The following is a 13,016-nucleotide window of genomic DNA, read 5'->3' on the forward strand; positions in this document are numbered from 1 at the left end:
ACGATAACGTTACGAACTTTGTGTACGCTGTGGGAGTACCGATTGCAGAACAAGTCTTACAACAACAGTCAGCTGTGTGATGGAGAAATCGTAGGCAACTCTGGTTGCGCCTCAAATGTAATATTTTTGTTCCATACTTTTTTACCATTGTGCGTACGTTCTTTATTAGACGTGGTGGGACATGGAGGACGATGCACCTGTCATTTATGGCCTCGAATTTCAGGTACATTACCCCACGAACGTCATCACTGTAGCATTCGGTTATCTAGCACTAGCAAATCAACTTACTAGCAACCGTTCATGCTTGCTAACTGATAAAAACGATAATTGAAAGAACGGTGAAACCTGCTTGTGACGGTAGATAGTACAGTCTTTCTATTTTCTTTGGCTCACTTGACATGTCATCTACAGTATTGATTTGTTTCGCAGGCTCGTGCACTCACTGCACAGACCGCAGAAACGGATGCCATCCGCTTCCTTGTCGGCACACAGTCCCTGAAATTTGACAATCAGGTAAATTCAATAGCCTCTTCTCAGCCTGGGCGCGTCATGCCAGGGAATTAATTATAATCTGTTGTGGTTTAGGCCTAAATTGAAGCCTTTTGATATTGATTGTATTTTGAAGTTTGATGATAGATACAAATGAATGCAAGACTGCTCATCGCCTGGTGTAGATAGGAAGCGAGATGCTTATATCAAGGTAGGCGATATAGCCTATAACCAATTTGTGTCTCCATATATCTTTCATCACACAAACGTGAAAATACAGTAGAACAAACAGTCTAGGCCTAAACGACAGTATAATTGTCAACAACATCTTTAGATTTTGTACAACAATAACCATGGCAACTGATAAAGAAAGTGTTTTTGTTTGTCTCTTCATTAACGGAGTGACTAAATTCAGTTGAGTTCCCGATTTTTAAGTCATTTATTAATCGCAGATTGGTAGAGAAAACCAGACCTCTGACAACAAATGACAACACAACACCAGGCTTGGGTTTCAATCATGACTCTCTCCGCTCTGAAGTCCGGAGGACCATCTTTTATAGGTCACAATAATGTAAACACAGAAAGTGACAGGTAGTAATGGTGTTAAAACAGTCACAGAGAAAGAGATTCCCAGCTCCCTGCCCGTCACCACTCTCAGGGCAGAGAGAGATCATAGGTGGAGCTCTCCCCGTCGTCATCACAAGAGACGTTTACACAGTAGGCCTACTTTCTCCTGACCCCGAACATCTATTCAACCTGACAAATAGACTAAATCTACTCTTATCAATAACAAACTCACATTGAGAACATACTAACTAGGATCCAATGACGAGACTAAAGACGATTTTTGTTGGTATTGCACCTTGCGTATGCATACTCAAGGGCCAACAAGACGTGCTCAAACTGCGCTCCAAACGAACACTGATACATGCGGCAGCCCTTTATATTAGGCGTACACGTAGCCTACTTGGCGTGAAGTTTATTTCGGCCTTTAGTGACCATGTTCAGTGGACAGACCACTGAAATGTCAAGAACTGCCTCTGCCTGGTGGTGTTTTGTGTGTGAGCGTGCGCGTGCTTATTTGCTGTGAGGCTGCTGCACATCCAGGTGTGGCAGTGTGGGGACAAGCTGGTAGGTCCCATTCAACAAAAGGTTCTTGTTCTTTGTGTGAACATACAGTAGGTCTCACCCTGTATGTGGGTGAGAAAAACCTGCATAATTTCTTCGTATCCACAAGCATACAGAAGGGATGCTCAAGGCAAGCAAGGTCTGATTTCCTGTCATCGTTAGTCCAATTAGGATCCTTTTGGTCATAGGACTGGGCCTTTCTAATTGGCTCTATAGCTGTCGGTGTTTTCCCTAAGCTCCCTGGCCTCTTCTCCATTAACCATAATGCACTCGTGTTCAGATTTCTCCCTTTCCTCTGCGACTACACTGAGTGCCACTCCAGTCCTCGAGAGGACCAATCCACATGGCGGATCAGTGGGCGCGGCGTTGTGGCATTAAAAAGGGCGCTAACGAGATAAAGCGCCACTCTCTGGCACCTGGCGCCTGCTGCTTACTCCTCTGGCCCGCTTAGTGTCATCTGCTGGCTAAAGAGCTTTACCAATAGGCCTGGAGTGGAGACCATGAGCCAGATCATTTCGATATTTCATCCTTTCGTCTCGTGGTCTCTCTCTCTCTCTCTCTCTCTCTCTCTCTCTCTCTCTCTCTCTCTTCTCTCTCTCTCTCTCTCTCTCTCTCTCTCTCTCTCTCTCTCTCTCTCTCTCTCTTCTCTCCTTCCCTCTTCCGAACCTAATTAAAAGGGCTGGGAAGGAAGCCCAAGTTGCGGAGAGAGATGAGTCATCCTCTTTATGTCCCAGAATAACGGGGATAAATCACCTGAAGGAGAGAGGGGTGGAACTACTCTCCTCAGACCTCGGTCCATTCAAGGCCCTATTACCGGCACCCCCTTTTCCCTCCCACTACCCAATCCCCCCCCCCCCGCCTCCCTCTAATTACCCAACCCCCCCCCCCCCCCCCCCCCCCCCAACATAAAATTAGAAACTTTGCATAATAATTTTTGCTCAGAGCTGTCCAAGCCAAGGTTAATATCGGCCCTGTCTGACTTTGAGGCGACTGAAGAATGCGCGGGCAACCACTCAACTCTTTCATCCTCCCTGTGCCTGTAAAAGGAGTCGAGGGCGAGCTAGCGTACCGAGTTATTGTCCAGTGCAACCCTATTAGAAGCCCGCCCCGGGTACAGGTGAGACTCTGTCTTGTTGGATAGATGGTTTTAATCCACCGTGGTAAACAATGATATGTAGCCGTTGTGAAAAAGTATAACTCTGCTTGCTTGTTGTGCAAACTTGTCAGTGTGACTATGCTAGCAGCTAAGCTAAATCCTTGGTAATTACTTGGTTGCTAGAATAATCACATCGACAAATTACTTCTCCAGCATTATAAGTTGGACTGCATGCAGGAAATAAGATTTGTCTAAAAGACTTTAACAAAAATGTCTTTATTGATTGTGAAAAGGCTATCGACTCTTTTCGCTATTGCGGAAGGGAGGGGGCCAGATGTTTAAATGTGTATAGCTCTTTTTTTTAATTGACATTTTAATCTATATTTAGCATTTTTTCCACAGGTAGGCTATACATTCATTGACATAGGCTCACAGTACAACCAACGTGCTTCCAGATTTGGCAGTTACTCTTCAAAACTTTCACAGGTAACGTGCTTCCAGATTTGGCAGTTACTCTTCAAAACTTTCACAGGTGTGTGAAGAACAGGAAGTACCCTCTTGACGATACTTGAGTCCAGTCTCCTCAGTCACGTTCTCTTTCTCTCTCTCTCCCCTTCTGTTCCCCTCCTCCCATTCTCTGGCTCACTCTCTGGCTCACTCCCTTCTTCTCTCCTTCTACCCCCTCCCTGACTACATCCTGCTTCCTTTCTCTCTCCCTCCCCCCCCCCCTTTCCTTGTTTCCCTTTTCTCCCCTCCCTTCTTATTTTTTCCCCCCTTTCCTCCCACTCCTTTCCATTCTTTAATTTTTTTTCTCCTTTCTCCTTCCTGCCATCCTTCTGTCTCGCTCCCCTCCTCCTACCGCACTTATTTCTTCCTAATTTGCCCACTTTCTCCCCACTCCCCCTCATCCTGCTCCTCCTCCCCCTCCGCCTTCCCCTAGATCCACATCATTGACTTTGATGATGAGAATAACATCATTAATAAGAACGTCCTGCTGCATCAGGCTGGGGAGATATGGCACATCAGTGCCAGTCCAGCTGATAAAGGCCTCCTTACCACCTGCTACAACAAAAGTGAGTCCCTCTCTCTCTCTCTCTCTCTCTCTCTCTCTCTCTCTCTCCTCTCTCTCTCTCTCTCTCTCTCTCTCTCTCTCTCTCTCTCTCTCTCTCTCTCTCTCTCTTGCTCTCTCTTGCTCTGTCTTTGTCACCATCATGCTCTCTTGTTTCTCTGTCCCTCTCTGTCTTTGTCACTCATCTCTTTCCAACTTCCGAAATAATTTGGACACGCGTGTGGCCTTTGCTCGAATACGGTCGTGCATATGGTGATCAGTGGCGACCCGAATCGGGCAGTGCTGTTTGGGAAGGGAGCCATAGCACTGCAGAAAGAGGGCATGGCGCTCGTATTAGCATGAGCTGTCATGCTGTCAGGTAGTACAAGATAGTCCCTATTGTGCCCAGGCAGATATGTGATGTGTCAAAGGGCACGATCAAAGAAATGTAATTAGACTTCCGATCTAGCAGGGGAAAGCAGTTCCCGCTCACATCGCCTAGTACCCAGTCCTCCTGTGGCTAGAGTGGAGCCCTGTTGGCTAGAACATCAGAGGAGATAGTTTGTGTGTGTGTGTGGGTGGGTGGCAGTAGATAGCCTGTACTGAGTGGGAGATTAGGGTGGAACCGGGTAGCATGGGTAGGCGTAAAGGCTGATGTAGACCTCTGGGGGCAGCGGAGGACCACAGGGTTGTACACACAGTCACATGCAGAGGGACACAAAGACGCTAGCTCTCTTTCCTGCTCTCTCTTTTCTCTCCTCCTCTCATGCCTTGGTTGAATTCCGCCTCACAAACCTCAGGTAACAGGATGACGGCTATTCTGGACTGGGTAACATCTCCAAAAATCCGACTAGCCGCGCTTGCACACGGGGGGGGGAAATGTGCCGACCCTTGCATACTCATGCACAAAGAACACACACACAGGGAAACATGAGTAAACACACAAACACACACTGGGAAACATGAGTACACGCACACTGGGAAACATGAGTACACACACACAGGGAAACATGAGTACACACACACACAGTTAACCAGTATAATGCTTTACTTCAGGGCATGTCATTGTTTACCCTCCCCTCACTGCTCTGAGGCTTGAATTGTCATTTAATTTGGATAAAGAACCCATCTGGATGAATAGCCAGAACACACACAATATAAAGGCTGATTTTGAATGAAAATTTTCATTTCTACTGGCCCCTCCATAATTTACAGACTCACTCACTCTCTATTTCACTCGGTATGTTTCACTCACTAATTCATTCCCTGCTGTAACCCTGGGTTGGTTTCCTTGCCTCCTCCAGCCAGTGACAGTCGCGTGGTGACGTGCGGCGCGGTGTGGCGGATGCCACCTGAGTGGGAGTCAGGCAGCCACGAGTCCCCCGACGACTCCTCCCACAACCCCCAGATGCTGGAGCTCCTCTGTCACCTTGACAACAGCGCCCACGGCAACGCCGCCTGGTAGGTACCTACCCAGTGCAGTCTGTTCGACATCCTCAGGTGTGGGGAATGCAAGTAGCAGGCAGCTACCACTGTGTACACACTATTCTTTCCTGTTATTTTTATATTTATATATTTTTCTTCTGTTTCTCCTCTACCTTTTCATAAATTCTCCTGGTTTTACGCATCTTTTCATCTCTTTGTCTCTCAACTCCCCCCCTCTCCTCATTGTTATCTCCTGCTGATACCGTCTCTTCCTTTCCTCCGCTATCTCTCCCTCTATTCATGTATCAGTCTCTCTCTCTCTCTCTCTCTCTCTCTCTCTCTCTCTCTCTCTCTCTCTCTCTCTCTCTCTCTCTCTCTCTCTCTCTCCCTATTTCTCTTATTCCTGCCATCTCTCTCTTTACATAGGACTGAGCATCTGGGGGCACATCTTGGTGTTTTGTTAATGATAGTGTCTACTGTCGCGCACACCTCAGTCAGTGCAGCCGTGTCCATGCTCAGCCAGGCTCCACTGTTACAGCCGTGTCCATGCTCAGCCAGGCTCCACTGTTACAGCACTGTACAGCCGTGTCCATGCTCAGCCAGGCTCCACTGTTACAGCACTGTACAGCCGTGTCCATGCTCAGCCAGGCTCCACTGTTACAGCACTGTACAGCCGTGTCCATGCTCAGCCAGGTTCCACTGTTACAACACTGTACAGCCGTGTCCCACTGTCGAACTGCACAGTTTCGTCCATGGAAATCTTATCTGAACTCCCCATTTTAGACCTCTGTTCATGGGATTCCTCATTTGTGCTGGATTTCATGTGTTTACGTGTGTGGGATGTGTGTGTGTGTGTTTGTACCTGTGTGTGTGTGTGTACGTGTGTACTTGTGTGTGTGTGCTTGTCATGGGGCTGGCATGGTTCCGAGGGCAGATCAGGTGGAGCCCTGGGGTGGAGATTGATGGTTGGGGTGTCTGCAGCCTCCCCATCCTGCCTCCGAGATCCAACCCACTCAAGGGCGTGTGTGTGTGTGTGTGCGTGCTATCTGTTTGTGATGTGAGGTTTGTAGCCTCTGCTTTGTAGTATTGGCTCTGTGAGATGGATGGCTCTGGTCTGGTGCCCACCTCGTCCATCTTCTCCAGGCTCCAGCCCCCGCTTTCTCTGACAATACTGGCAGGGAGCACAGCACCAGCAGGTGTGTGTGTGTGTGTGTGTGTGTATATTAGATGTGTACATGTGTGTGAAAGATGACTTTGATCTTAGTATGAGAGTGTCAATGAAAGTGAATAATTGCCTATATGGACCCTATTTGAAGACTATGTAAAAAGAGATTTTGTGTGCACCACCTGGAGATTGCTTTTGTGTGTCTTTGTTTGTTTGTTGTCACATGTTCAGTTTTGTGCAAAATTCCCATCCTTTTTTATATATATATATACTTTTATTTTTTTACGACAAATTAAAAAACTATTTTCTTCTGCTTCCAAAATCCCTTTGTGTTTGGAAGGGCCAGTATTTGAGACAGTGCCCTGTTAGGAGGCACCCTTCTCATGGAACAGTAGACACAACAGAAAGAGAATGCCTTGAAACAATTTTCTCTCTGTGGCGCTTACGTGTTTTTTTTTCCTACTTTGGGGGTGGGGGGGTGCAGAGAGGCGCCTTGTTTCGATTGGAAGCCGAGCGCATTGAGAGAATCGATTCCCATTGCGCTATTCGGGGCCAATCAGATCTCTGTGGAGCACCCAGGAGGGATTGTGAAGGCTCAACTGGCTCTGCTTCTAATCTCCACGGCAGGGTGTGACAGTGGCAGGTGTAAAGTGTGTGTTTTTTTGTATACTTGTGTGAGTCTTTGTGTGTTGGTGTCTTGGCAATCACAGGGTGTGTTTTGCAATGGGAGGGTGTGCGGGCTGGATCAGTGGAGCCCTATGGGAGCCCAGACACACAGTCAGATGTAGGTCAGTCAATAGCAACAGCAATGTGAGGGGCTGAGGAGACCTGTCTTCAAATACCTCTAGAATTGGACACGTTAACTCTGCATGGGTGATTTGAACCTGCTCACACACATGCGCACAAACACACACACACACACGCGCACAACCATAGCACACTCATTCTTTCGAATGGTCTATTTTCATCTCTGTCCTTTTATTTGAAGTATTAGTATATTTACATGCCCCTCACTCTTTCCCTCTTTTGTCTCGTTCACTATATATATATAAATAAATATATATATATATATATATATATATATTATACTGTACAATCATCCTCCTCACTAAATCTCAAACCCATCTCTAAAAGTAAATCATTTGCCCCATAATCCACTACTGCACCACCTCCAACCTTCTTTTTTTCCTCAATTCCCCAAAGCAGCTCAATCAAATATCAGTGGGGTTTTCCACAAATGCCGTTCAGAATCCTTGGCTGTTCTTCTCCGCTTCCAAGTGAATGCGAAGCCAAACACGGGATAATCAATTGGACCACAGAAGATGGGAGGAGCTGTCGTGTCTCCCCAATGGGGTCGAAGATATATGGGCCTCTAAAACCCCCAGCGCTCCCCGGGTGTATTTGCATGCAGGCCTCTAACCAGACGCAGCACAATAGCAAGTTCATTGGGTGGCTCAAGGTCAAAAGCGCATAAGTTATGTGGTTTAATGGCGTCATAACGCATGCATATTGGAAGTCGCCGACTCTTTTCTCTCCCCCTCTCGCTCTCTCCATCCCTCCGTTGCTCTCCCTCTCTCTCTCTCTCTCACACTCTTTGTTGCATGAATGAATTGAAAGTGTTGACAGGGGGACGTGAAAAAGTGTGAATATTGTTCGGTATGAATAGAGCCGTGTCTATGTGAACGAGGGAGAGAGAGAGAGACGCAGAGGGAAACGGGAGCCTAGATAGATGGAGTAATAGACGGATGAAGAGAAAGGCAGGATTAGAGATGTGGGGATACTGCAGTATCTCCTCCCCCCGGATTGAAATGAGGTACAGTTTGTGTGTGTGTCACGCCTATGACTCCCTGCACCTTGAGAGAGCAGTAAAAACTGTCCCTCACCGACCACGGATTTACAACTCCTATAAACACTTCCCTCGTCATCCCTCCCTTCTTTCCCCTTCCCTCCTCTCCCTTAAAAGTTTTGATGCATATTACAGGCTTAGACTGAACGATATGCTACTTCAAGTCCTCAATCTCAACTCCCTACATACACCCACTGGACTGGGTTCACGGTGTGTGGCTGTGTTGGCAAATTACATTTACATTTAGTCATTTAGCAGATGCTTTTATCCAGAGCGACTTACAGTAAGTACAGGGACATTCCCCCGAGGCAAGTAGGGTGAAGTGCCTTGCCCAAGGACACAACGTCATTTTGCACGGCTGGGATTTGAACCGGCAACCTTCTGATTAATAGCCCGATTCCCTTACCACTCAGCCATCTGACTCCCCACATTAGTCATAGTTGTCTCATTGATCAAATTCCCCAGTCTAATGACATCACTTCCTTTACCAGCCAATTTCCACTGACAGGAATCTGAAACTTGGTAGCTACATGACAATACTTGACAACATTGGTGTGTGTGTCTACAGGCATGTGTGTGTGTGTGTATGTGTGCAGGCGTCTGTGTGTGGCGTGTTGCTTTAGTAAGTAAATCCACCACTGTCTTGTTTTCCTTTGCTGCAGTGTCATCTGGGAGCCTATGGGAGACGGGAAGCGTGTGATCTCTCTGGCTGATAACCACGCTCTGCTGTGGGACCTTCAGGAGAGTTCCACCCAGGCCACGGTAAGATGCTCTCGCGCACACACGCGCGCGCGCACACACACACACACACACACTGGTAGCCTGCAGTCAAGCCTTACATATGAGCTCTGACTTGGCAACATGTTCTCCATCTCTCTCCCACACACATACACACAGACACACACACATTGACTGTATTGCGCTGTAGCCAAGTGTCATTATTTGATAACCACCCTATCTTCTGGTCTTATCACACATGCACACCTTCCCTTACCGCCCTCACCGAGATCAACCGATACCATTCCCAAGACTTACACGCAAACTCACACACATACTGTTATTGGCCAAGTTTCAACCAGCCATTTTTGTCAATTCAACTAGTCACAGAGAGGGCCTCTGTTGCCTTGTCTTAAAAACGTTCACCAACTAACTGTTATGTTCATGTTTTTTGTTTGAACATAGAGTTAGATGGGTAGTTTGGAAACGCAAGACTTCTTCTGTGTTCACTCTGTTAGCCTCTCCTGACCACTACAGTACCTCTGCATTTTCAATGCTCGTGGTTATAGAGAGGACATTTAGACTGCACGCGTGCATGTGTGTGGTCAGTTAATGTTCCATTAGCCGCTAGCTAGCCGCAGTCATGAATAATGGGGACAATGGTCATTAGTAATTAATGCTTTCGAAGGAGGATTGGCACAGGGCACCCAGGTCACAGTCCCTATAGGACATAACCCCAGACTTGACATTTGTGAGAGATGGGTGTGTGTGTGTGCGCGTACGTGTTTTCCCACTAAGGCAAACCTGCGAAAAATCACTACCGTCTCCGAGGTGTTATCGGGCCACACACATATTTGCAAACATGGCTGTTACACATACTTACTTGCCAATGCAAGTGTGTGCACTTGCGTGGGTGCGTTTAACCGTGCATCCATGAATATACATCTCTGTATCCTTCTGATATGTTTGCGTGTATGTACACGTGTCTCTGGCTGTCTTGCATTTGATTGAGTTCACAGCTAGGAATATTTGCAATCCGGGTATTGCTGCCCCCCCTCGCCCCTGTGCAGTGACACCAGTGTCAGCCTGGTCTGAGGAGCTGGGAGCTATCGAGTGACAGAGTCCACCCTGGGCACAGCAGCCATTAAAAATGGAGTGAGAGCACAGGGGTGAACAAGGGAGGGGGAGGGAGGGAGGCATGGACAGAAGGGGAAGGAGGGACTGGAGCGGAGGGAAGGGCAGGGCAGGGCAGGGAGAGGGGGCGGAGGGATAGTGGAAGGAGGAGAGATCGAGAGTGATTGGGCTTACAGGAGGGAGAGATGGATGAGAGAGAGAAAGAGAGAGAGAGAGAGAGAGAGAGAGAGAGAGAGAGAGAGAGAGAGAGAGAGAGAGAGAGAGAGAGAGAGAGAGAGAGAGAGAGAGAGAGAGCTGTGCGGTGCCTGGCAGCCAAGACGGATTCCTTCAGTGCTGATGAGAATGCTAATCCTCTTCTCTCGATCCCTCTCCACACCTCTCCCTCCCTCCTTCCTTCCTACATCTGCTCCCTCCATCCCTCCATCCCAAGAGCTCGTGCTGATGTGTTCATCTCAGGCCTGTCCAGCTGCAGCATGGATTTGTCTGTCTCAGGGGTCTGGGGTGGATTAAGTGTGTGCGTGTGCGTGTGAGAGAGAGAGTGTGTGTGTGTGTACACGGCTCATCAATTAGAAACGCTGCCGGATTTGAGTGAGAACATCTCCTCCGGCTTACAGCACACCCACACACTTCATCCTGCCTGTCTACACACACACACACACTCACCATACACACACACACACTCACCAGTGGATCCGTTTATCTGTCAGGTGGAGTCTTAATCAACAGAAGATAGTGTGAGTTAACCAGTGTACCTTTAAACCAGGAATTGAAAACGAGTTTTAAGTTCACCACACCACAGAAGAATGTGTTATTAACTACCCATCCAAATTCGAATGATAAAAAAACACAGAAAAGTATGTTAAATTAGGCTTTGAAATCTTGAGAAAATCCCTCGCCTCTCGCTGCCTACCTACGACCCAGATAATGGACGCTACGTCAAGCCGAACAAAACAGTATAGAATTTGAATTTATTTGTTCAATGAGTGAAACATACAGATGCATATCAATGAATTGTTCCCCTGAGCTGTAACACAGGAGTAAAAATGGACACCAGAAACAGCAGACAGTGAGCTCTCCAACTACTTCTAGCACATTAGCTAGGCTACCATTTCACCAAAATACCATCATTCTACACCGAGTAGCCTAATATCAAGTTAACGGTTTGCACTAACTCATAGCAGAGATACCTCTGGAAAAGTTATCTAGTATAATTATAACAAGCACACAGAACTGAGGGCGATGCTCGGTACGGCTCCGCGCTGCAAGAGAAGCCGTGTGTCCCTGAACCCCGTCTGTCTCTGGTCCATGTTAAAATTATCCGCCGTGAAATGGTCACTGCAGAGGCGGCTGTTGGAGTTTATCCAAAGCTTTCCATCAGCGTGGCTCTTCACAAAATCAATCCACCTATTTTTCCTTTCCTCATCACTAGGGAAATTAAATAGCGTTGCAGCGCAGCGGAAGTTCTTGCATCCAGGGAAGATGCAGTTGCGGGTGGAGGGAGACATCCTGAAGCTAGCTAACTAGCTGATGTAGGCTACAATGACAGTACAGCAGGAGGAGCCATTCAGTGATCTGACGTTGATGGGTCAAAATGACGTAGATAGGTAATTTTTTGGCTCCGCCCATTAAAACCTGATCTGAAAAAGGAAGAGAAACTGTTCTACGGTCTAACTCCACATTTCAGTGCGACAAAGTTTTTGCGCTTTGCACATGCTTTCAGGAACTCATTTCACACGTATATACTGTACTGAGAAGCAAATCATGGAATTTGCTTTACAGGATAATTAAACCAGCAGTATCACCAGGTGTACCTTTTAAACCTGCAATATTAATTTACCATGGTACCTTTAAACCTGCAGTATGACTTTACCATGGTACCTTTAAACCTGCAGTATTACTAGTTTATCTTTAAAACCTGATGTATGGGTTTACCAGTGTGCCTTTAAACTAGCCATATGCTGCATGGGTTAACCAGAGTGCCTTTACATTTACATTTAGTCATTTAGCAGACGCTCTTATCCAGAGCGACTTACAGTAAGTACAGGGATATATATACTGGCAACCTTCGGATTACTAGTCCAACTCCCTCACCGCTCAGCCACCACCTCGCCTTTAAACTAGCCATATGCTGCATGGGTTAACCAGAGTGCCTTTCAACTAGCCATATGCTGTATGGGTTAAGCAGAGTGCCTTTCAACTAGCCATATGCTGCATGGGTTAACCAGAGTGCCTTTCAACTAGCCATATGCTGCATGGGTTAAGCAGAGTGCCTTTCAACTAGCCATATGCTGTATGGGTTAAGCAGAGTGCCTTTCAACTAGCCATATGCTGTATGGGTTAACCAGAGTGCCTTTCAACTAGCCATATGCTGTATGGGTTAACCAGAGTGCCTTTCAACTAGCCATATGCTGTATGGGTTAAGCAGAGTGCCTTTCAACTAGCCATATGCTGTATGGGTTAACCAGAGTGCCTTTCAACTAGCCATATGCTGTATGGGTTAAGCAGAGTGCCTTTAAACTAGCCATATGCTGTATGGGTTTGCTAGTGTATTTGGTAGCACTTTACAGATATGATACAATAATAAATGGGTAGTATTGTGGTAATAAGTGAATAGTGTTGTAGTAATAAGTATACTATTATTATACTTATGAGCATAGAGCACACTATTATTGTACTTATGAGCACACAGCACACTATTATCATACTTATGAGCACAGCACACCATTATTATACTTATGAGCATACAGTACACTAATACAGTTTTTCTCAATTCTTTTGTCACATTTTTCCATTCACAGTTTACTTTTTCAAAACAGCGAGTAGTTAGGGAATCGGGCTAGTAATCAGAAGGTTGCCGGTTTGATTCCCGGCTGTGCGAAATGACATTGTGTCCTTGGGCAAGGCACTTCCCCCTACTTGGCTCGGGGGAATGTCCCTGTACTTACTGTAAGTCGCTCTGGATAAGAGC

General features: G+C 46.7%; 1 protein-coding gene across 1 annotated transcript in view; it reads left to right on the forward strand.

Annotated features, from left to right (window-relative positions):
* The first annotated feature begins 61 nt into the window (after positions 1 to 61).
* eipr1 (EARP complex and GARP complex interacting protein 1) overlaps positions 62 to 13,016 on the forward strand; it is a 35,583-nt gene continuing 22,628 nt past the window's right edge. The window contains exons 1-5 of the mRNA XM_067243519.1: positions 62 to 223; positions 430 to 513; positions 3,654 to 3,786; positions 5,066 to 5,222; positions 8,860 to 8,959. Coding sequence (XP_067099620.1) covers positions 182 to 223; positions 430 to 513; positions 3,654 to 3,786; positions 5,066 to 5,222; positions 8,860 to 8,959 — 516 coding nt within the window. The 5' untranslated portion in view covers positions 62 to 181. The remainder of the gene's footprint in view (positions 224 to 429; positions 514 to 3,653; positions 3,787 to 5,065; positions 5,223 to 8,859; positions 8,960 to 13,016) is intronic.

Source organism: Osmerus mordax, chromosome 9 (genome assembly GCF_038355195.1).
Source record: "Osmerus mordax isolate fOsmMor3 chromosome 9, fOsmMor3.pri, whole genome shotgun sequence".
In the NCBI taxonomy this organism is placed as follows: Eukaryota; Metazoa; Chordata; class Actinopteri; order Osmeriformes; family Osmeridae; genus Osmerus; species Osmerus mordax.